This window comes from Seriola dumerili, unplaced genomic scaffold (genome assembly GCF_002260705.1).
Source record: "Seriola dumerili isolate Sdu_G_001 unplaced genomic scaffold, Sdu_1.0 BDQW01000590.1, whole genome shotgun sequence".
Taxonomy (NCBI): Eukaryota; Metazoa; Chordata; class Actinopteri; order Carangiformes; family Carangidae; genus Seriola; species Seriola dumerili.
Window position 1 is genome coordinate 93,887 of NW_019174845.1, and position 21,051 is coordinate 114,937.

The 21,051-nt window shown below is 40.8% G+C and overlaps 1 protein-coding gene across 1 annotated transcript in view; it reads right to left on the minus strand.

The window, feature by feature from the left end:
- Positions 1–21,051, minus strand: part of LOC111236173 (collagen alpha-1(XXVII) chain A-like) — an 88,433-nt gene that overhangs the window by 9,138 nt on the left and 58,244 nt on the right. Inside the window, exons 13-32 of the mRNA XM_022764825.1 lie at positions 18,186–18,239; positions 16,352–16,396; positions 14,200–14,253; positions 13,925–13,969; positions 12,540–12,593; positions 12,041–12,094; positions 11,307–11,360; positions 11,167–11,220; positions 10,558–10,611; positions 10,365–10,409; positions 8,450–8,503; positions 8,289–8,333; positions 8,123–8,176; positions 7,971–8,024; positions 6,470–6,523; positions 5,689–5,742; positions 2,039–2,092; positions 1,695–1,739; positions 1,011–1,055; positions 628–681 (exon numbers count right to left, since the gene is read on the minus strand). Of these exons, the coding sequence (XP_022620546.1) occupies positions 628–681; positions 1,011–1,055; positions 1,695–1,739; positions 2,039–2,092; positions 5,689–5,742; positions 6,470–6,523; positions 7,971–8,024; positions 8,123–8,176; positions 8,289–8,333; positions 8,450–8,503; positions 10,365–10,409; positions 10,558–10,611; positions 11,167–11,220; positions 11,307–11,360; positions 12,041–12,094; positions 12,540–12,593; positions 13,925–13,969; positions 14,200–14,253; positions 16,352–16,396; positions 18,186–18,239 (1,026 nt within the window). The remainder of the gene's footprint in view (positions 1–627; positions 682–1,010; positions 1,056–1,694; positions 1,740–2,038; positions 2,093–5,688; positions 5,743–6,469; positions 6,524–7,970; positions 8,025–8,122; positions 8,177–8,288; positions 8,334–8,449; positions 8,504–10,364; positions 10,410–10,557; positions 10,612–11,166; positions 11,221–11,306; positions 11,361–12,040; positions 12,095–12,539; positions 12,594–13,924; positions 13,970–14,199; positions 14,254–16,351; positions 16,397–18,185; positions 18,240–21,051) is intronic.

Below are 21,051 nucleotides of genomic sequence, written 5' to 3' on the forward strand. Positions count from 1 at the left end.
CTATTCCTGATCTGCCTCTCTCATTGCTTGCAACCACAAGAAGGACAACAAATCTTTTACAGTAAAGGTTTGATCCATTATGGCAATAATCACATTTATTTTCCCTGCAAGTTTGGTAATGTTGCGCTTCTGTAAATAAGGTGCTTCTTTTTCAAAAATCAATCCCCCTGCATGCTTGCAGTGCAATCTCCTGCCACTTCAGAACAGATGTGCGAAGGATGAGACAATTGTCTGGCTTCATCGGAGGAAACATTTAATACAGACGAATATATTTTTAATAAGCACTAAAATATGTCTCATAAACTACTTCCTGGCTATGATATTTTGGAGCTAACAGGGCTCGGCAGAGAGAATCAGGATGTTGTTTGTTGCCAAAGAGATTCTAATAAAACTAGTGAGTATGGCTATGAAGAAGGGAAAGGAAAAGTTTGATGATGGAAGGTAAGTGAGTGGGAGAATACTGCTAAATATTTAACCTCAAGTGAGAACAGAATGAGAGAGGGAGGGGGAAAGAGAGTAAGGCAACTGAGGATATTAAGATAGATAAGGGGAATTGTAAAGATGCTGAGAAGATGAAAGAACAGGAGAGAAAGATAAGAAAGGATGGAGATGGATGGAGGATCATACCGGCTCGCCCGCTATTCCCTTGTCCCCTGGAGGTCCTGAGGGCCCTTGAATACCCTGGAGACAGAAGTCAGTGAGTTCAGAATCTCACATTCACACAACACTGCATACATGAGTGTTGAAGTTTTACATTTTTCACCATGAGCAGGACACAGCTAATAATAGAGTATGGATTGTTTACAAAAGCACCTCTAAAATAATAGAGATATGCAGGACTGATGACAGATACATGTGAGGCCTTAGCAGATGCCAATATGCACTAGCAATCGTACAGTTTGTACATACAGTATACTGTATGCAGAATATAATGCCTGGTTCTTTTGGGGTCCATAAGTGTGTCTAGGTCTCGTCAGTAGTATACAATTTTAATGTATGAGTGAACTCACAGGAAAACCTTTAGGCCCAGTTTCCCCTGCCTCTCCCATCTTCCCCTGCAGGGACACAAGAAAAAGAAGGATATTTAAAAGAGGATAAATGAAATCAGGACTCATCAGCCTTAGAGCCTGTACTTGACAAAGACAAAGCATTTACATAGAACCAGATTTACTGAGACTTTCATGCCTATTTTCAGACATATTCTGCATATACGGACATGTTTGTGTAATAATAGTTCCTGAAAACAATATCTGATTATTGAACAACATGAAAGAAAGAGAAGGCAAAGAGTTAAAGGTTGTACCAACAATAAACTTATAAACTTAGAAATAGACTCCTACCACATTAGATTTACAAACCTTTCTATGAACAAAGAGTAGTAACATTTTCAGTGACGGTGAAGGTCAAATCATTTTCAGTGAGTGGAATTTAGATGCAGGCTGAGTAAATCAAATCAAATTTCACCATTGAGCTGTGCACTCCACTTTCATGTATGTAAATCTGGCAGAAACCTCCCAAGGACAGTTCTCTCCCACAAAGTAATGTGTTGTTTCTAACTTTGGGCCTCCACTTTGCTGGTATCATGTAGTCCTTCTAAATCATGCGGATGCTTTGCCTCTCCAGAGGAACATAAGCACCACAAAAATATGAGAGAGGAAGGAGTGGAAAAGTAGAAAAGTACCCCAGTGCTTTACCTGTGGTCCAGGGAAACCTATTTTTCCTGGAGGACCATCAAGACCCTGTGGAGAAAAGGAAGGATGAGAAATAGCCATGTGATGACACATGTCAGTTTACTGTATGTTTCCTGCCTCCTGAGTGGGTGTGTGTGGATGTGCAGCGTGCTGTTTTTGGTGCGCAAGATCCAGTTTCCCTATTAAGAATCTATTATGTATGCAGCAGGAAATATTTTTACGCTATTTTATGCCATTTTATGGTCATTACTCTTGTGTCTGCACAGTTTGACTTTGTGAATGTATCTGGTTTTATATATCAACAAGGAAATTCCAATGAATGTGCAAAATCAAGTCAGATTTCTTACCTTCTTGCCCTCTAACCCCATCTCTCCTGTTGGACCGTCAGGCCCTATCGCTCCCTGAAACACAAGACAGTTGTCACTTCACCAACAGAGGTCACTGTAACACAGCCAGACATCCACAACATACTGTAAATAAACATCTCTGTATATTATGACACCAACAGTACCCACATGTCAGAGGCAATATGAGGGTTACTCTGGCTGTCCACTACACTTTTCAGGGTTAATAAGGAAGTATGTTATGTATAAGTGTTGGCATTGTACATAACATGACGTTGTAGAAATAGCTATAGGTCTCCCCATGTCACACATGGCAGAGAAAGCTACTGGACTATGACTTTCATTGTCTTAATATTAGAATCAGGGCACAAAGTCTGGGTGCACACAGATACATACTGTTCACACTTAAACACACACACTGTCAGAACAGTCTGACTGTTTAGATTACATGGGTGCAACTGTCAAACATAATCAATCTAAAGTGCTTAAAGACCTGCTAGTCCAGTGAGCAGTGATAATAAATGGGAGCCAGGCAGTGGACCAATGCAGTCCATCTGCTGTGCACCTGCACCCGGACAAGTTTCTCATCTATACTGTGAAAGATGCTAACTCTCTGACACTGACAAAACTCCTCAGTCTGTCTTAGCTAACAGTGATTATAAATAACAAGTAGTTAACAAGTAGTGATTTCTCTCATTAATTATTTTAAAGGAAAAAGAAAATATAACATGACAGAGCCACACAGGAAGCCTTGTTGTAAGCATGATTGATGACTGGGCACAGTGGGAGTTTGGCCCGTGGAGAACGCCGCTAGCTGAGGTGCTATAAGCCTATTATACATAGAGCTGGATGAGCAGTGCTCATTAACATTCCTGTCTGGGGTACCTGCTACCCACTGGTTACGTTTACATAGCCTGATTAGCCCATGTGTAGGGAAAATATTTCACCCCATCAGGCCACGGAAAAACACTCAAATATCATGCTTCAAAGTGAATTAATTACACTGAGTTACATTAATTTGTAACATAACAGACTGACCCTTTTTTTTAAACAAAGACAGGAAAGGAAAACCAGGAGCACGAATTCAAAACAATCAAAAACATCTATTTAAAGCAGCTCAACAATAACCACCAACTACAAAGAGGGAGGAATGATGAGATTAATATGCTATTCAGTATGGAAAACATTAGCTGAGGGTTTGCAGGTCAGACGTCATGAGGAATTATTATTTACAAAGCATGATTAGTCAGTCTGAAGATTCCTCATGGCTGACATCCACAAGTTTGAGTCCACAACTTAAAATATTCTTTATACATGCAAATAAAACACAGATACTGAAAAACAGAGAAAACAGTGTTACTAACTTTCTGATGCCAGCATACAGTTTTATCTCTTGTCTCAATTCCACAATATTTCCATGTTAGAAAACAGTCTGGTGCCATGTTTCCGAGAGGGAAGCTAGTTGTTACATTTCTTTGCCCTGTGCCTCGAGCCAAGTCGCTAACATCTAAAAGACATATGGTGTTAAAATCTGTGTAAAAGTTGTGTACAGTCTCATTTCACTGTAAGATGTGTTTTTCAGGCAGGCCAAGGACATGTAGAGTTGAAATCACACAATCTTCGCTCAGAAAAATGCTCTCATAATTTTCTTTTATCAAAAGAGATGTCCAATTTCCTGACTTCATGTGGTTTTGGCGTTGCCAGACAATTCCGGACCTCTTAAATAAAACCTATTTTATCTTTATCTAACAACAGCCAATTGTGTGTGTTTAGGAAGTTGGGTGAGTGTGTGTTTGTATTTGCACACATTTATGTCAATGAGAGAATCACCTCTGTATCTACTGTCTTGCTTTTCTCAGATTTCTAAGCTTGGACTACCCAACAAAAACCATGAAGCAGCAGACAGATTTACTGGCAGTGGAAACTGCTGACATTAGTATTAATTGAAAACACAGCCTGAGACATGAGAGTGTGTCCAGGCCAACCACAGCGAGGACCATCTCCCATGGACGCCTCCGATAAAGAAGCTTGATGCTAATTTATCCCATTTTCCAGCTGGCTCCATGTACCATGGCGATAAAAGACATCTTTTAAAAAGCTTTGAAAAAGGTCGGCAACTTGGTCTGCACTCCACAAGAAATCAAATCAAGGACACAGCAAATTACACTGCCAGCAACATCGCTTTTACTGCGTCATGCATCATTGACATAGTTACAGCCATCATCATCAACGTCATCATTCATTATTGTCATTAGTTATTGCCTCTAAATTTTATTTGAATCCGCTTTAATCCCTCTCTGTACTCTGAATTCAAGAATTTATTTGCTGCATGTTGTTCCAGAGGCTGAACTTTAAGAACAGCATTACTTATCTGGTTTAAAATTTCTGTTGGTGTTATTTAGCCAGCTGAAATTCCAGCTGTTATCCCCTTGTTTTCATCTTCCACAAAGTACATATATATAATTCCACTTTTATTCAGACAACAGAGCAGTAATTTCATAAATCTTAGATGTTTATTAGCATCTATACCAACAGTATATTCATTTTCTGACCGTTTCTTGTTCTGGACTTCTTTCCCACAGCAAACTGTTTTAACAGGAAAAGACTGGGTGTAACTAATAACTGATTACACCAATCACTTTAGGTGCCAGAAAGCCACCTACATGGAATGCAGCCATAATTAATGTCATTAGTTATATCTGTGACTGGAAACTCAAGGTTTACAGTATTAAGGCCTATTAATCATCATGTCATCTATCATATTGGTACTGAACATAGTGATGTACAGTATAGATGCAGTCTTTTGCAGTAATGCTGATGTGAAACACCTTTCCACTGCTGACTCAGACGTTTCCTACTGTGATGTGAAGAAAAATGAAACCTTCCACTGTTTTCTAATTGTCTTTTCAAAGGTTTTGAGGAAAAATATGTATTTCCATAGCTCATTCTATCCAGGTTACAGGTCTAATAAAAACTGCTATTGTGTTTTTTGTGAATGATGTTTTATGAGTTTGGAGCTCTCTGCAAACCCAGAATAATTGAAGATTTTGAAAAAAAAAAAAGCTGACACAAGCCTTTGTTATTCCTCCCACAAATCCTGTTTCCCCAGTTCACTAAATTTAACTCCACTGCAGCTTCTAGAATAGCCACAAAAGCCAGGTCACATTTTCCACCACAAATGTCACATAGTTGGATTGACGATGGGTCTTTCCTATAAGTAGTAGTTATTGTTCCATTTATAAAGAATAAAGCTGTTTGCTTTACATGACTGGACCTCTTCCAGCAGTTATAATGAGCACTGACTTCTGAAAAGGATGAAACAGACTCATTCTTTGACTCTGAACCCGAGAACGTGTTATGCAAGCTCCCATGTCCATTAAACACACATGACATCAGTTCAGAGGCAGTTCCATATCACTTCATTATGTTCATCCACTCTAGTTTTTCCAACGGCTCAACAACAGCAGTAGCACATGGCTCCTATAAACACACCTCGGAGCACACACAAAAAAACGAAAAGTGATGTGTATTTGCACTCTTTTACCAAGTTCATGATCTGTTCTCAAGGCTGGGAACTATGATACATAACCGACTGCAAAACACCAGTCAACACCTAAGCTGCAAAAACAGCAGGTGTGAAACTTCAAACTTACCCGCAAGCCTTTGGGTCCTCTGGTACCGGCTGGCCCAGTCGCTCCAGGGGGGCCCTGATGAACAAAAGAAAATGGGGGATAAAGAGGATAAGAGAGGGGGGAAAAGGGAAAAGAGGAGAGGTAAAACAAGGGTTTACACTGACAGAGCACAGAGCCCCCTGGTTGTTGACCCTGGGGGGGTGGGGGGGGCAACCTGACCTTGGGAGCACACTATGGGGTTTGTTGTTAGATCTGTCACTCACACCAATTAAAGGGCCTGCTCTGGAATCCTGTCCTGCTGCACCCCAGAGCCCCATATTTATGTTTGTTTTGGTGGCTCAGTGGCCCCCACCTTCAACCAATGGCAAGGACACAGCAAGGGGAAATGAGGGGGGTGGCAGGGGCAGCGTCTAATTGGTTATAGGTGTTGGGCTTTTGACTGACAGGAGGGTAATGCAGGTTCAGCAGGAGGTTGCCAGCTCTCATAATGCTCAGAGAAAGCTTGGCTGCAGACGGTGCATACTGCTTTCATGTGCTCAAAGGGGACACTGACTACCACCACCATCATACACGTTTTGTAAACAGAAGGTTACTCAAAGTCGCTGATCACAGCTAGGAAAATTCAATTTCTTTTGTAGCCTTGTAGATTGTAGATTATATAATCAATTTCCTCTCACAGCTAAACTTGCTACTCACATAAAACCTGGATGGAGTCCCTGTGTTGAAGACCATACAGCTCATCGATTATACAGCATCACCTGCAACTGTGATTGAGTGAAAATAAGAATGAATGGGGACTTACTGGTCTTCCTGGTGGTCCTGTAGGCCCGGTCTCCCCTGGTGTCCCTGGGTGACCCTATTATATGTACACAGACACAAACACACACACAGGACATAGATTTCAACTGACACAAAACAGGGTGTTACACAAATGACTAACTCCAATGCACAATGAGTAAGGCTCGGGGAACAATAATGACATTAAGTTTTTTCAGTATTTTCATTATCAGTGGAGTCCCCTTTTTATAAAGTTTCCAAATGTGACTTTATTGTAGAGGCATTAAAGACTCTCAAAATGTAAATGCTGGATTCTACACATGCACAAGTTTGAACTAGTTTGATAATAAACTCGAAGTATAAACATACAGTACATCTGCAGAAATGCTCTGTGCACTGGAAAGCACATTTAAAGTTACAATAAGAGACAATGGGGAGAAGAGAAAAACAGACAGCCTGAGGAGATGATTTTATATCAGAAAACATACTGGGTTTTTTCTACTTTATTGGACATCATGTTTTTTTGGACAGGCCATTTTTTAAAAGCCCTAACTATATCACAGGGAGTATTTTCAGGCAGACGACTCAGATCAGCTGAGTGCAATAAAATCTAACCAATATACAAAACTATAGCACAGTAGGCAGCTCTGATCTCATGCATCCACAGGAACAGATCATAAATGCCTGCAGTATGAGCTCTCCGTTAGTAGCTATAGACGTCTGCTGGTCAGTTCCCTTCACTTTGTATGATGCAGTCTTTTCCAGAGGGTCTGTTTCTGTTTTGCAGCTGAGAGAACAGGCCAACAGTGAACTTCCTTATAAGTGTGTGAGTGTGTGCGTGTGTGTGTGTGGTTAAGTCCTCAGAGAAATCCAGCGGGCTGTCAGCCAGCAGGAAACTTCTCTCTGTATCAGCAAGAATGATGACTAAATTCTTATCCACTGCAGCCAGTCATATATATGAGACAGGCCATATCAGATAAAGTCTCTACGTCAAACAGAGCCACTTGCTCTGTTTGAAAGAGCGGGGTAAGTGTGTGACAGGGGTGTCTTATGAAACTCAAGACCAATATGGATGGATGACTGAAAGTGGAACATCCTCTTTCCTCCTCTCTTCATACCTTCAATCCCAGTAGCATGAGAGGTCAGCGCCTACTGTGGTCATTAAATTCTGTCCAGGAGGTAAATCATTGTAAGTGATCCATTTAAACTGTTTCATCCTTTGTTTAAACCAGTGATGACTTTTTCCAGCTAAAGGCCTCCTGCCAAACCACTGCTTAGAAACATGGTCATAAGTCATCCTCTTTTCTGATGTGCCTCTTTTCCCTTTTGGCATATTTTTGCAGCACTGACATAATACCTCACATCACTATATTCCCATGGGAATAAGACACAGTTTAGTTTAAGATGGCCATTTTTTAAGATTTCCTTAATGTCACCGCACCCAGAATCTCATATTTTATCATTCTCAAATTGTATTCTTCATCAAACTGAAATCCCTGAGCGTCGTCTTCCTCACTATATCTTACCGTTGATCCCTTTTCTCCAGGTGGTCCGGGAAGGCCCATCTCCCCTCGATCCCCCTAACAATACATACACAGCATTGAGTCTTCAAAGTCACCTTGTGAGAACCTGTAACGTCTCAAAAATGGATTTACAAGAATGGAACAACGATTTATACCTTCTCTCCTGCCAGCCCTTCCTCTCCCACAGGTCCGATGAAACCCACCAAGCCCTGAAGTACAGAGACTCAATGTTGGATGGAGGAGTGGGTAGATATTTGCATACACGGTTTGGAAAAAGTGCAATTATTCCATACAGGAAGAGGCAATGTCAGAATTTCTTACTCTTTCTCCCATGGAGCCAACTTTTCCTGTGACACCAGGCTCCCCCTACAAAGAGGAATATATTACTGCTCATTTGTTTACAAAAATTAATTCAATTTTTCTTCTATTTTTGGCAGAAAAAGGAAAAAAAAAAATCATGTGAGAGTATTTTGTTTATTCACCTTAACTCCCTCTGGCCCAACCTTCCCAGGAAATCCTTTTCTGCCCATTCTACCCTGAAACAGGACATAAGCACAGGATGATGAATAGTGGATAACAGACATACACTTGCCAGTCAATGCATCATTAACATTCATCCCCAATTCTCAGTGACTATAAAGGATCGGTTTCCTATGAAATGACAGTTTGAAGAAAGAGCTGAGAAGTACTCTGCAGCTGTTGCAGCTTACTCTACATGTCGCTGAAATATGTAATGGCGTGTACAGGTAATGCTGACAGTACATTTTGGCAGGCTGTGAAAGTGTACGATTGTAATGTTCCCCCTTGCACAGACAGTAATTCCCGGGGTTAAGAGGGGGGCTAAGAGCATTTTTACCAGCAGTAACTCTAGGTCAGAAATGTCGAAGCCAAACTCCTAAAGAGTGAGTGACTCAACAGTTCCAGAGTTTTACCCCAGGAAGTTTGGCAGCTTTCGTAGTACACAGTAGAGGCTAACACTGTATTTCACTCAGAAGCACACAGTAAAAGCAGATTTTTGTAGTAACATGAGAATTAATATGAGCTGTCTAGGATTTGTGACTTCTTATCACCTGATTTAGATTTATGCCAGCGACTGACCACATTAACCGAGGCAAGAAAGAAACACCATGAGAAAGGGATGAAGAGCAGTGGAAAAGGTGTGGGAGATAGTGAGAAAGGAAGAGTGAAGTAAAGAGAGGTTGCCATTCCGAGCAGAGCAGCGAAAAAGCTAAAAGACAGCTGGGAGGTGGATGAGGTGGAGGAGTGGGCGGACCTGTGGCACCTGGCCAGAGATCAATCACAGCTCCTGAAGGAGTCATACACCACTTCCCCTCAGATGGAGGAGAGAGGGGTCGGAGAACGAGTGGGTGGGAGAATGAGTGGGTGAAAGAAAGTTCAGGATGACTGGGAGTAGAAAGAAGTAAAAGATAAAGTGATGGGGAAAAACAGGTAGCATCTGGTATAGAGAAAAAAATTATCATCAATAAAGAATATGAGAAATAAAGTCAACAACTATTTCTGCAGTAGGTCATTCACATCCTCTGCGCTTTATTGCAGCTGCAAATCTTACCACCTGTAAACATGGTGACGGCAGTTATCACCCCCTGGTGGCCAAGAGCAGGGGTTGCATGCAGTCCTTTGTTGTGAGAGGACAATCATCCAGAGACAGGCTATAACAACCTCTTCAATACATAAAACACACACACATCTACAGCTTCTCTCCGATGCAAACCAATAAAAATATATAATGATGACCTACTTTATTACCTTAAATAAATTTCACATTAACTCTCACTGTGGTACAACAAACTTTGGGATGGATAATTAAAGCTAAGCACTTAAATTATACTATATACTGTACAAGTGGCTGTGACTTAAAGCAAGTAACAAATGGTTTAGACTATAGCCATGTACTGACCACATTACTCATCCAATGCCTTCACGTTTTAGAGCAACAACAATAGGCTTTCACTGCAGACTAGGCAACGGTATTAACTACTGAGAGGGCTGTGAATTAGTACGTTTTACAGTCAGGCATGCATATGGATTTAACTTCACACTGCAGTTGTGTTTCTATAGATTTCTATCTCTCTGAAGACGAGGTTACCACAGATGTAAGAAGGATGAATGAAACCACAACGATGCACATGATGGATGGTTTGATTGTTTTGCATGGGATACAGTTCAAACAAATGTGAAAACTTGGCCACACAGACTCAATGTTTCTCCATGACTACACACATATGCATGATACTCTTTCATATGTTCTAATGGTGTGAGGCCAACAAGCAGGAGTTAAGAGGACCCTCGGGGCTGTGCTGCCTAAGTTAGAATTAACAGTGATCCTTGTTATCTTCCACCAGCCAGGCACCGCCAGGTGTTTGTCTAATAACTCACCTCGAGTCCTGTTGGGCCTGGTGGTCCGATCGGGCCTTCATCTCCCTGGAAACACATGACATTGATCTTAGCATGAATTATGTTTGGGGACATGAAGCGGCCCTCAGCAAAGAGAAGGCTTGTGCCATAAAACTTTTAATGCCTTTTGCCGCTTTATGGTCGTTCTGATGTGGGCAGTGTCTGACAGTCTTACCTCCAAGCCAGGCACCCCTCGAGGCCCCGGTAAACCTCTGGCCCCTGGCTTTCCCTGGATAGGAAAAAAGCAGTCAAATGAATGCTAATGTGTAAAGGTAACTAGTATTATTTACACACGTTTTTACACTCATGTTTTTAGCCATGGTAGTGGCATGGCTTGTCTGGGGAAAGCAATGTTGGACAGTTGGATCAACACTTTGGTCCAGACTGAAAAACCTGAACAAGTATTGGAAGGATTATCTAAAAAATTTGTGCCAACATTCATGGTTCCCAGAGGATGAATCCTACTAACTTTGGTGATTCTCTGACATTTCACCTAGCATCATTAGCAGGTCAAATTTCTAATTTGTTCTACACTCATAACATTCCCACCAATCTCAGCTGTACTTGTGCTAATTAGCAAATGTTGGCTTGCTAAGACATTAAACTGAGATAGTGAACATGGTGAACATTATACCTGCTAAATATCAGCCTGTTATCAGTGTCATTGTGGCTAAGTAAAGCCTCATAGAACTGGTGACGGGGCTGTAGACTCTTGTTCTGGTTTATGTCTTGAAACATTAGCCAGGTGATAGGCTAAATAGCCAGGATGACAGTTTTTACTCACCTTTGGTCCTTCAAGGCCGTTCTCACCTGGTGGTCCCATGTCACCAGGGAAACCCTGTCATGATAAATAAACAACTGATCTCTATTGTCTGTCCGAAATCCAGCTGCGCACATTCAATCTAACAATGTGTAAATACAAACCTCAGGGCCTGGAGGTCCGGGTGAACCATCAGGGCCTCTCTCTCCTAGCTTGCCCTGTAACAAAGACAAATGAAAACATGAGAAATAGATGGATATCTTGCGAAATACACTGATTTACTTTCATGTCGACAGTTAGATGACAAGATCAATACCATCCACAATTCTGTCCATTCAATGTAAGGCTATAGCCAATAGCCAGTTAGCTTAGCCTAGCACAAAGACTGGAAGTAGTGGAAGACAACTAGCCAAACAAGGACCTCTAAAGTTCACTAATCAGGAAACTGCATCTTATTTGTTTAATCAGTACAAATGAGAAACTGTGGTTTTATAGTGTTTATAGTGGTTATGTCCTATTTCTTGAATAGGAGCAGTGAATTCCCTGGGTTTCTAGTAGTTGCCTGGCAACCTCAGGGTGACAATAAAACTTAGTAAATCAATTTGAATTAAACAAACTAGATATAACAGGCTGGCAGATGGATTTTGTCACCTTCAGAGAGAGCCAGGCTAGTTATTTCCCCCATTTCCAGTCTTTATGCTAAGCTAAGCTTACTGGCTGCTGGTCGTCTCATATTAAATGCACAGATATGCGAGTGTTGTCAATCTTCTGATCTAGCTCTTGGGAAGAATACAAATAAGCACATTTCCATGTCAACCTATTCCATTAGATGAAAAGCACAGAAGGCTAAGTCTAAGAACATTTTAATGGATTCCTGGTCATTAAATCCAGAACTAACCTGAGGTCCTGGTTTCCCACGAATGCCTGGTAACCCTGGAGCCCCCTGGATGCCCTGTCCAATACAAACACAATACATAAAAACTGAGACGGACTGTCAGACAGTATTCAGAAGCAAAAAACAGAACTCTGATTTCTTTTCTAGAGCAGGAGACATTAGACATGCATGACTCTGCTCAGTATTTCTGTTATCTCTTGGGACCACTCTGTTCTATGATGCTAAAAGGATTAGATTTTGCTTACACACACAGACAAATGAGGAGGGTTTACATAAGAATTTCCATAAGCTGGACAGCACACATCTGGCTAAGTAATTTTGCAAAGACACAGTTCTGCAACAAAGGCTGCGTGTCTCTGGATGTGTGTGTGTGTGTGTGTGTGTGTGTGTGTGTGTGTGTGTGTGTGTGTGTGTTGGAGACAGCGTGCAGGGCGGGGGCTGATGAGGAAAAAGATATGTGAGCTTTTATAAAGTGTACAAATGTGTTGCAGCGGTGATCTACCTTGTCTCCTTTGTACCCGATCTCTCCTTGCTCTCCAGGAATCCCAACGTCACCCTGACGGAGAGAGGAGGAGACGAACACATGTAGGAAGATGGATGAGGTACGGACAGAAAGAAAGAGAAATGAACAACATTAGGGGGAATGGTAATTTTCCACTTGGTCAATCACATTCAACTTTTTCAACAGACAATACTAATCACTGGTCTGTACATTATGAACATTAACACAATGAATCCAGTTCACTGCATTAGCCAACTTCTTCCTGTGGTGTCAGTCTGTTTTAATAAGCCAGTTCAACAGGTTAATTATGCCAGACAACTGATTGATTTAGCTTTGGTCTGACAGCCTCTACACAAATGGAAAGCAACAAGTGCATAATTTTGGTGTAAACTTCTATTCATACTCATTACATTCATTAGAAGCTCAAGGAACTAAAATAGTACAAGTATGTTTTATCAAACACATCACTAAGATCTTTCCTGTCATTTGCAGATCTGAAGAAGGTTATTTATGCTTTCATCTCCTTCAGGCTGGATTATTCAGCTGGTATTATGCACTATTCTTTTTTTTAGCAGGAGAAATATCAGCCAACTAGATGATAGATGAGACTTATGAGTCTCTTCACTTCTTGAGATACTGTTGCAGTGCCCTTCAAGCAGTTCCCATAACTCTTACTGTAACTCATTGCTTTGTCAAGGTTGGAAGTTGGGACTCCCCATGCCTGAGGATCTCAGATGCACAAAAACAGTGATCCTACTTTAAATCCTTTGGTAAAACACGTTTAATCTCATCAATGTTTGATTATCTTTCTCTTCCAATAGAGCAACAATTTGCACAACAGTTCACAAAAGTGCTGCATACTTAAAGTTTATTGTTTAAAGGCTTAGCTCTGCATATTGAGAAATTTGCTTACTCGCTTTCTTGCTGAGCGGTAGATGAATAGATCAATACCTCCCTCATGTCTAAACAGTAAATATGTAGCTGGAGCCAGCAGCTTTGCTTAGCATTAGGACTGGAAACAGCTAGTCAAGCCAGGTTGGCTGTTTCCCCATTTCCAGTCTTTATGATAAATGTATTCAACCAACCGTCTGCCTAAAAATGAAAGCTGGTGTAGATTCTTTTGCCATATCATACAATGGATTTCATGAAAATGACACAGGAAGGACTCATATTGGTGGAGAGTAGAGGAACCTGCCAAAACCCATGCTTTATACAAGTAGTAACAATCATCAGAGGTTTGTATTGGTGTGGCTGAAGGTGGGACCTAATGAAAGCATGCTCTATGTCTAAAGGTAGGACAGAGGTGGCTACAGTGGGGTGCAAAGGAGTACATATCCATCACATGCTGCTCAAAACCAGGCCAATAACAGGAATATTCAGATCACCTTATCACCTTTCAGTCCTGGTTCTCCTTGATTTCCGGGCACCCCCTGGAACAAGCACCAACAGATGGGTTAGTAAACAACCCCCCAAAACCTGATCTGATTTTGATGCAGAGCAGTTACTTCTGAATATCATTAACCAGCAACTTGTCCAAACTGCTTATTTTCCATTCTCTTGTTTTATATCACACATAAAATAACTTAAGGCAGTCCAAACAAGACAATGCAAGATGAGAGGGTGAAGGAAACAGTTTCCATCTGTGTGCATGTGAAATTACCTTCAGTCCATTAGGCCCTGGAAGGCCCATCTCTCCCACAGGTCCCATATCACCCTGAAGCAAGAAGAGGGGACAAATAAAAAAAAAAAAAAAACATTTTTAGTGATATCATATGCATAAAGTACTGATAAACACATGGCTGAGAGCCCTGACTTTCAACAAACAAACATTTTAACAAAAGCAAACACACACACGCACACATGCACACACACACATTGAGTACACTTCAGTTCACACTGGCATCTATCACTGTAAAGAATAAGTGTCATTGTCTTGCTTCAAGATTATCCATACAGCTGTCAGACTGCAAAACAATGGATGATAATATATGGCCCACTTTGGGAGATAAGAAATACATTTAGCAGTTTGAAGCCAAGATTGTGCTGTAGCAAATAAATGCTTGAAGTAACATCACTGGAAAAGGAGCCAGCACACTCTTCACTGCTCAGAGCAGAAGAGAGACAGAACAAGATTATAGTCATAACGGCAAGATATAACTATATTTGTATTAAGTACCACCTATGCAGGGTGATGAAAGACTTGATTGGACCAACTTCTTTCATGTCAGTGTGTGAATGAGAGACTGTACTGTGGCTATGTTCATGAAATTGCTTGTGAAACGTGTTCGTCTCCACAGAGGCATCACAGGCTGCTGGTAGTTATTTTCATTCTCTGCCGCTCTGCATTTTCTGCTTACAAAGACCTACAGGGTGGCCTTGGCTCAGTGCATTAAATATTTGTCTCTCTTTGAGAACTGTAGTATCTGCATGTGTGACAGAGGATGTTATCGTAGTAGGCTATACACTGCAAAAATTACCCTCACGACAAAAAGCCACTTAATTTGGTATTGAGAGTTGAGAGGTTGAACGTTTCTTCTTCAGATAGGAAAATCTTATGCCTTAAAGTTTTTAAAGTTTTATTCAGGATTATATTGGAGTCATTGTTCTCTAAGACCTCTGTAGACCTCTAGAGGGCCCACTGATACTTAACTGTCTCAGTCAACCACATATTTCCTGCGCACTTGTCCAAAACGCAGAAATGCATGAAGAAACACAATATATTGTGCTGTATAATGTTAATTGAATTCACATTTGTGGATTTGCTATCCATGCTTGCAACAAGGTCAATTCCTGGCCAGTGCGACAACCGTTTCAACCTCCATCATATCAAAGCAGACAAGTGGAAGATGGTCTGTGCAATGAGCCAGGGGTGGAAAGAAATGAAGAAAGACAGAGAGAAATGACAAAATAAAAAAGTGGTATTGCTATTCTGAGGACTATTTCCTTTGTCCTCTGAGTTGTTTCTAAGCCAGAGCAGTTGTCTACATGTTAACACTTCTCCAACATTGGACTGTCTTCACTCAGAGTTGAGGTCTGCAGTGCTCAGCTAAGGGTGCTTGTATATTTATATCTTTGAAGTGCAGCTCAGTGCTGCTGGTGTGTACTGTACATTATACTGTCAGGTCAGATGGATGCAGAGGACACGGAGCTCCGAGCAGAGCTGTAATCAGAGAGTCCTCCAATTACAGGCCTACTACCACCACCGGTGGCCTAGAATAGACCGGGAGGAGCGGCAGTGATGGGTGAAGACAGGACACGACAAGAGAAACCAGGGCGACATTATAATCAGACACAATTATGTGGCTGTCGGGGCTGGGCAGGCGTAGAGGGCAAGGTGATAGGTGGGCAGGGAGGAAGGGGTTCCTGTTCAAAAATAGTTAATAAGAGACAGATTGAGGAGGAAAACAGGATGCCTGGTTAAGGGCTGTGTGATTGATCAAACAGTGGATCACTGCCTTGTTTGTCAGCAGAGGAAATGAGAGGGATAAACTGCATAATTCAGGCTTTAGAGTGAAAAAATAACTATCTCTTCCATCTTGGATTTTAAAACCCATCCAGTTTAACAATTTTAAATATGAGCAGTGGTAAAAAAAAAAAAACCTACAGAGAGTGGTTAGTTTTCCACTAAAGTGGCTGGCAGTGTAAATGATGATGAGAGCTAATTGAGAGTCTTTTTTCAATTAAGCAGGCATATTCTGTTTCATTTCAAGACAGACACTCTTTACAGTTATGTATTTATGGAATAAGTGTCTGGGAAAATACAATGTTTAAACTGGAGAGAGCACGCAGACTACACACAAAGTACTACTCACAATAAGTCCAGGAACTCCGTTTGGACCAGGGGCTCCCATGTCACCCTAGTCAGAAAGGAGGAGAGAGAGTAAGTGAGATGAAGGGAGAGGGAGAAGGAGCAAGTTTCTGGGGTTATTGGCTCTTTTTTAAACAAACATGCTCAGAAGAGTGGCTCAGTGTTCATCGCAGCTTATGAGAGGGGGCTGTGTGCACGTGTGTGTGTGTGTGTGTGTGATTTTGTGTGTGTGTGTGTGTGTGTGTGTGTGTGTGTGTGTGTGTGTTTGTGTGTGTGTGTGTGCTAAAGCTGGGGGGGGGTGTGAGCCCATCGCCCCGTAGTGGATTTTTCAAATCTGCAGGTTCGTTCTCCCTCAAAAAATGAGAGATAGGTAGAATTTTCTACAAACATTCATGGACCCCAGAGGATGTATCCTAATGACTTTGGCGATCCCCTGACTGAGCGACAACAGAAGGTAAAAGTTTTAACTTTTCCTGTGAAATATTTCAGCATCAACCAGAGGAACTGGTGCAAACATTCATGGTTTCAAGATGATGCATCCTAATGTCTCCTGACTTTTCATCAAGCACCATCATCACCTGCAAAACGAATGACGACGCCAACGTCAGCTATACTTTGTTTGGTGTGCCAACATGCTAAATTAAGAACAACCACTGCTTCACCGAGCCCCCAGCATGGCTGAAGACTCTTGTTTGTTCAGTAGAATTTCCTGCTTTTCTCAGACACCTTTCCCTAGTGTGCTCTAATGTTTTGCAGGAGAAGTAAAAAGCAACAGATTTTCTTTTCTCAAATGTAGAGAGAACAAAGAGTGGCTCATGTGGGGTAAAAATATGTAAAGTATATCATCTTGGATTTCATAATACCATTACAGAGATTATTCAAAATCTATGCTAAGATCTGATGTGTGTGATGTATAAATCACTCTCTGGAAGATGAGGTCTTACGCTGAGGAAAAATAAAGCAGGGGGACTAAGAAAGGATTCATTAGGGGTTTAGCAGCCTGCACTGTTTTATTCAGACATGAATGTGCTTTATGGTTATTATGTATTTGTGAGTCTGTTAAAGAACATCTTGATGATGTGTTTATGTTTTTATTTTACAGCTTTCCACTCTGTCTGATGAAGTGCTACATTTGTAGGAATGGCAGTGAATATCTCAAAACAGTGAAAATGCTGAGATCAAATAATCTGATGTCTTCCATATGGACAGAAACATGGGATGGACAGTGTTTGCTGACCTGTCGTTTCTGAATGAGGAATTATTACTCAAAACGACATCCTATTACATCATTTACTATTCTTGGATATCACCTTGTGTGTGTATGTGAGTGTTGGTGGTCAGTTTACAGTAGTAAATGGAAAAGGCTGCATTTGGAAGCCAAACCAGCTAACTGCCCTGTCCCTCTTAATAGGCCTTCTGCAGGTTTTGAAAACGAGTGCCAAGTAAAATTATCTAAAACAGAGGAAGGGATGGGATGAAATGAAATACAGCAATAAAACCTGTCCAGAGCAAAAAAGAAAGAAAGAAAACTAACTTCAAATAAAACAGAAAAACAGAGGCAAACTGCTGGGCCGTCAGATGATTTACCCACCAGCACTGCCAAAATGTCACAGTACTAAAACACCAGGGGAGTGAGTGAGTGTGTGTGTGTGTGTGTGTGTGTGTGTGTGTGTGTGTGTGTGTGTGTGTGTGTGTGTGTGTGAGTGAGAGAGTGAAACCACAGCTTTCAGTTTGTGTGTGTGTATGTGGTCTGGATGCGTGTTTGTGTGTATGAGCATGTAGATCGGTTGTGTATTTAGGTGTATGACTATGTGTGAGTAACAGGGTGTGTGACATACTGGCTCTCCATCTGGTCCAGGTGGTCCTCTCTCCCCAAAATCCCCTGGAAACCCCTGAGGACAGAGAGAGGAGCTTTTATGTTCGGATGCACACAAACAGCCACAATCAAACTCAAAAAGCCAATAAATTTAAAGTTTCCTGTTGCTTTAAGTAAGTATTATCTGCTGTATTAAACCTGAATGCTACAATAATATTTTATCACCCTTTAAGTAGATGGAGCAACATAAATATTCATTTGGAGTTGTGTTTGTGGCCACCTGACGAATGAAAGTCCAATATTAACACCCTTTTTGGTCGTCACTAACTCTAAGGGATCTATATGGGTCTTTAGCTGCTAGTTGCTAAATGTGTGTCTGGTGCTGAGCAGGTAGAGTACAGTGGGGTTTTAAAGAGCTTTTTAGCTGAAAACAGCTGCCTGACAATTCTATAAGAGGAGTTAGACTGAACCAAAACAATAAAATTACGGCCTGAAATAAAAAAGAGCTATAAAATGCTGTAAAGCTGAAAGGAACTACATATTTGGTTGATAATTTTCTTTGGGTTCATCAATACGAATGACTCCAAGCACATAAAAGTAGTCATGTGATGAACTGTTAATATAAAATATTTTGGTTATAGCTGCTTTAATTTAGGCTACAGCAAACATAAATTTACCTGTGAAAAAACTGCCACAATAATAAAAAAAACATCACATTCCTCAGTAACAGAATGAAATGAAACTCATTTTAAAATATGACCAAAAAAAAAAGGTGAGGGTGTGTTCGTGCTCCATCAGTGCCACTAATGCAAACGTAGAGTAAATCATTATGTCTTTAAACATGGAGTCAAATTTACAGAGCACATTTTCTCACATATCGCTGTTAAAAAGAAACAGGGTGCTGCTATGGTAATTGCAGAGCAATTACAACAATTTCATTGACTCAAATATAACGTTAAACATAGTGTAATCGGAAATATGTACAAAAATAAGTGCATAATGGTGTCATTACAAGCATTAAATCTATCAGCTGTAGGGTGTGGACAGCCAACTGTTCTACTTAGGGTGAGTACACATTTTTAAGTGCAACAAGTAAGACCAGCAGCCAAGTAATTATTCTGTCCATTTAGCAGTAAACGGGATGCTAATCTGAGCTATGCTAACAGCTGGTGGTGCTGCAAAGAGAAACCACATCTGCAGAAAGCACGAGGACCAATGCACTTTAAACCGAGAAACACTCATAATGTCTAGGTTCTGCTACTCTGGCCTCCACACATTGTTTCAGAATGCTAATTACTGAGATACCTCCTGAAAATGTCAGTTATTTTAGTAAGAGTTGAGATGTTAGATATACAGCATGTATATTTATTCTAATCTCTGACACGCCTTAGAAATAAAATCTGCTGACTAAATGTAACTTTGTATTTCTTGTGGTGAGGAAAACCAGTCTGGGATAACTTTGACATTTCGACTTCATATTCAACTAACTATAAATCCTTCAATTTACTGACACATCCCACTGGTTCAATGAAACAATCATAATTCAATGCTGTAATTGTACAGTGCAACAAAGAGCTCTCTTCTGTTTCTACTAGGCTTCTGGAGCAAGTATCAAAGGACGGTCAATATTATGCATGGGACTGCTTCATGGTACTAAGAAACTGTGCGCACTGGGGGAAGCACAAGTACAACAGCAATCAATGAAGCATGAAAGTGACCCAAAGGATGAATCATACAACTGTCACCACTGTCGTACAAACTAAGGACAAATGTGGGAACCATAGCATTGCCAAGTACAGCACTTAAAAAAACCAGTCACATGAGCCTCTAATGTATCTCAGACAGCCGTGTTCTTCAGCTTTTAACATCAAGAAGGATCACACAACAGCAGGACACACTGTCAGACCCGGGATGATTTGAAAGAATTGCAACTGATGAGCCTGATAAAGACAATCTTAGAAAGACAAATAAAACCAAACCCTCAACAGTTATATGCAAAAAAATAAAAAATAAAAGGTTAAGTTGAAATACAGAACTATTGGAAACTTTTTAAGCGTTCCAATGTTTCACATATATCAATTCCCTCATCACTCTCTGGTAGATGGGGAACTGTGAGTGTGTGTGTGTTTCCTCGACAGAGTGCTGTGGTTATGGCCATTAAAATGTCTGGCTGCGGATCAGGTGCTTCTTCTGTTCTTTCTTCTCTATCATCTTGTTAAGTGTACTAGTTTTCCATTTTCCATGCAGGAGTATGAAATCAGATCACAGTGATGAAGGTGATCTGTGTGTTTTCCAGTTACGTTTACAGGTCAGTTATAAAGGGCTGAGGCAGTTAAAGTGGCCTTCAACAGATTTTAAAATCATTACAGTTACATGACTCCTCTATTCTCTATATAAACAATATTATGCATGGTGATACAGTGTCATTATTTTCTTTTGTGCCTTGAAAAACAGAGCTGCAGCTGTCATTCACTCATCAAGGATGTGCCAGAGGCAGGAGAGGACCAAACTGTCGTGACAGCACTTCCATATGAATATTTGTCCTGTGTCAAAACTGTGAAATTACCGTAACAAGAAAAGCGTCTTAAAAAAACAGACTAAACTGAGTTATAATGCAGCCCTATTTGAGTGGGGAAAACGCACACTAGCCAAAAAACCAAATGCATATGCAAAATTGCATCCAAAGCTACTACCTAAACATTTGTCTACTTACAGAATAAGATGCACTTCTCAAAGCCTCACACTAAAGTGACAGTGGCTTGCATGTGTTTGGACTTTTTTTGGTCTATAAATGCCTTATTTACTGAAAAGCCAATAAGTAACAGCTGCAGAATGATCTCAGCAGCGAGTTTCAGGGTTACACACTCTTTCTGAAGCACTCTGTCAAG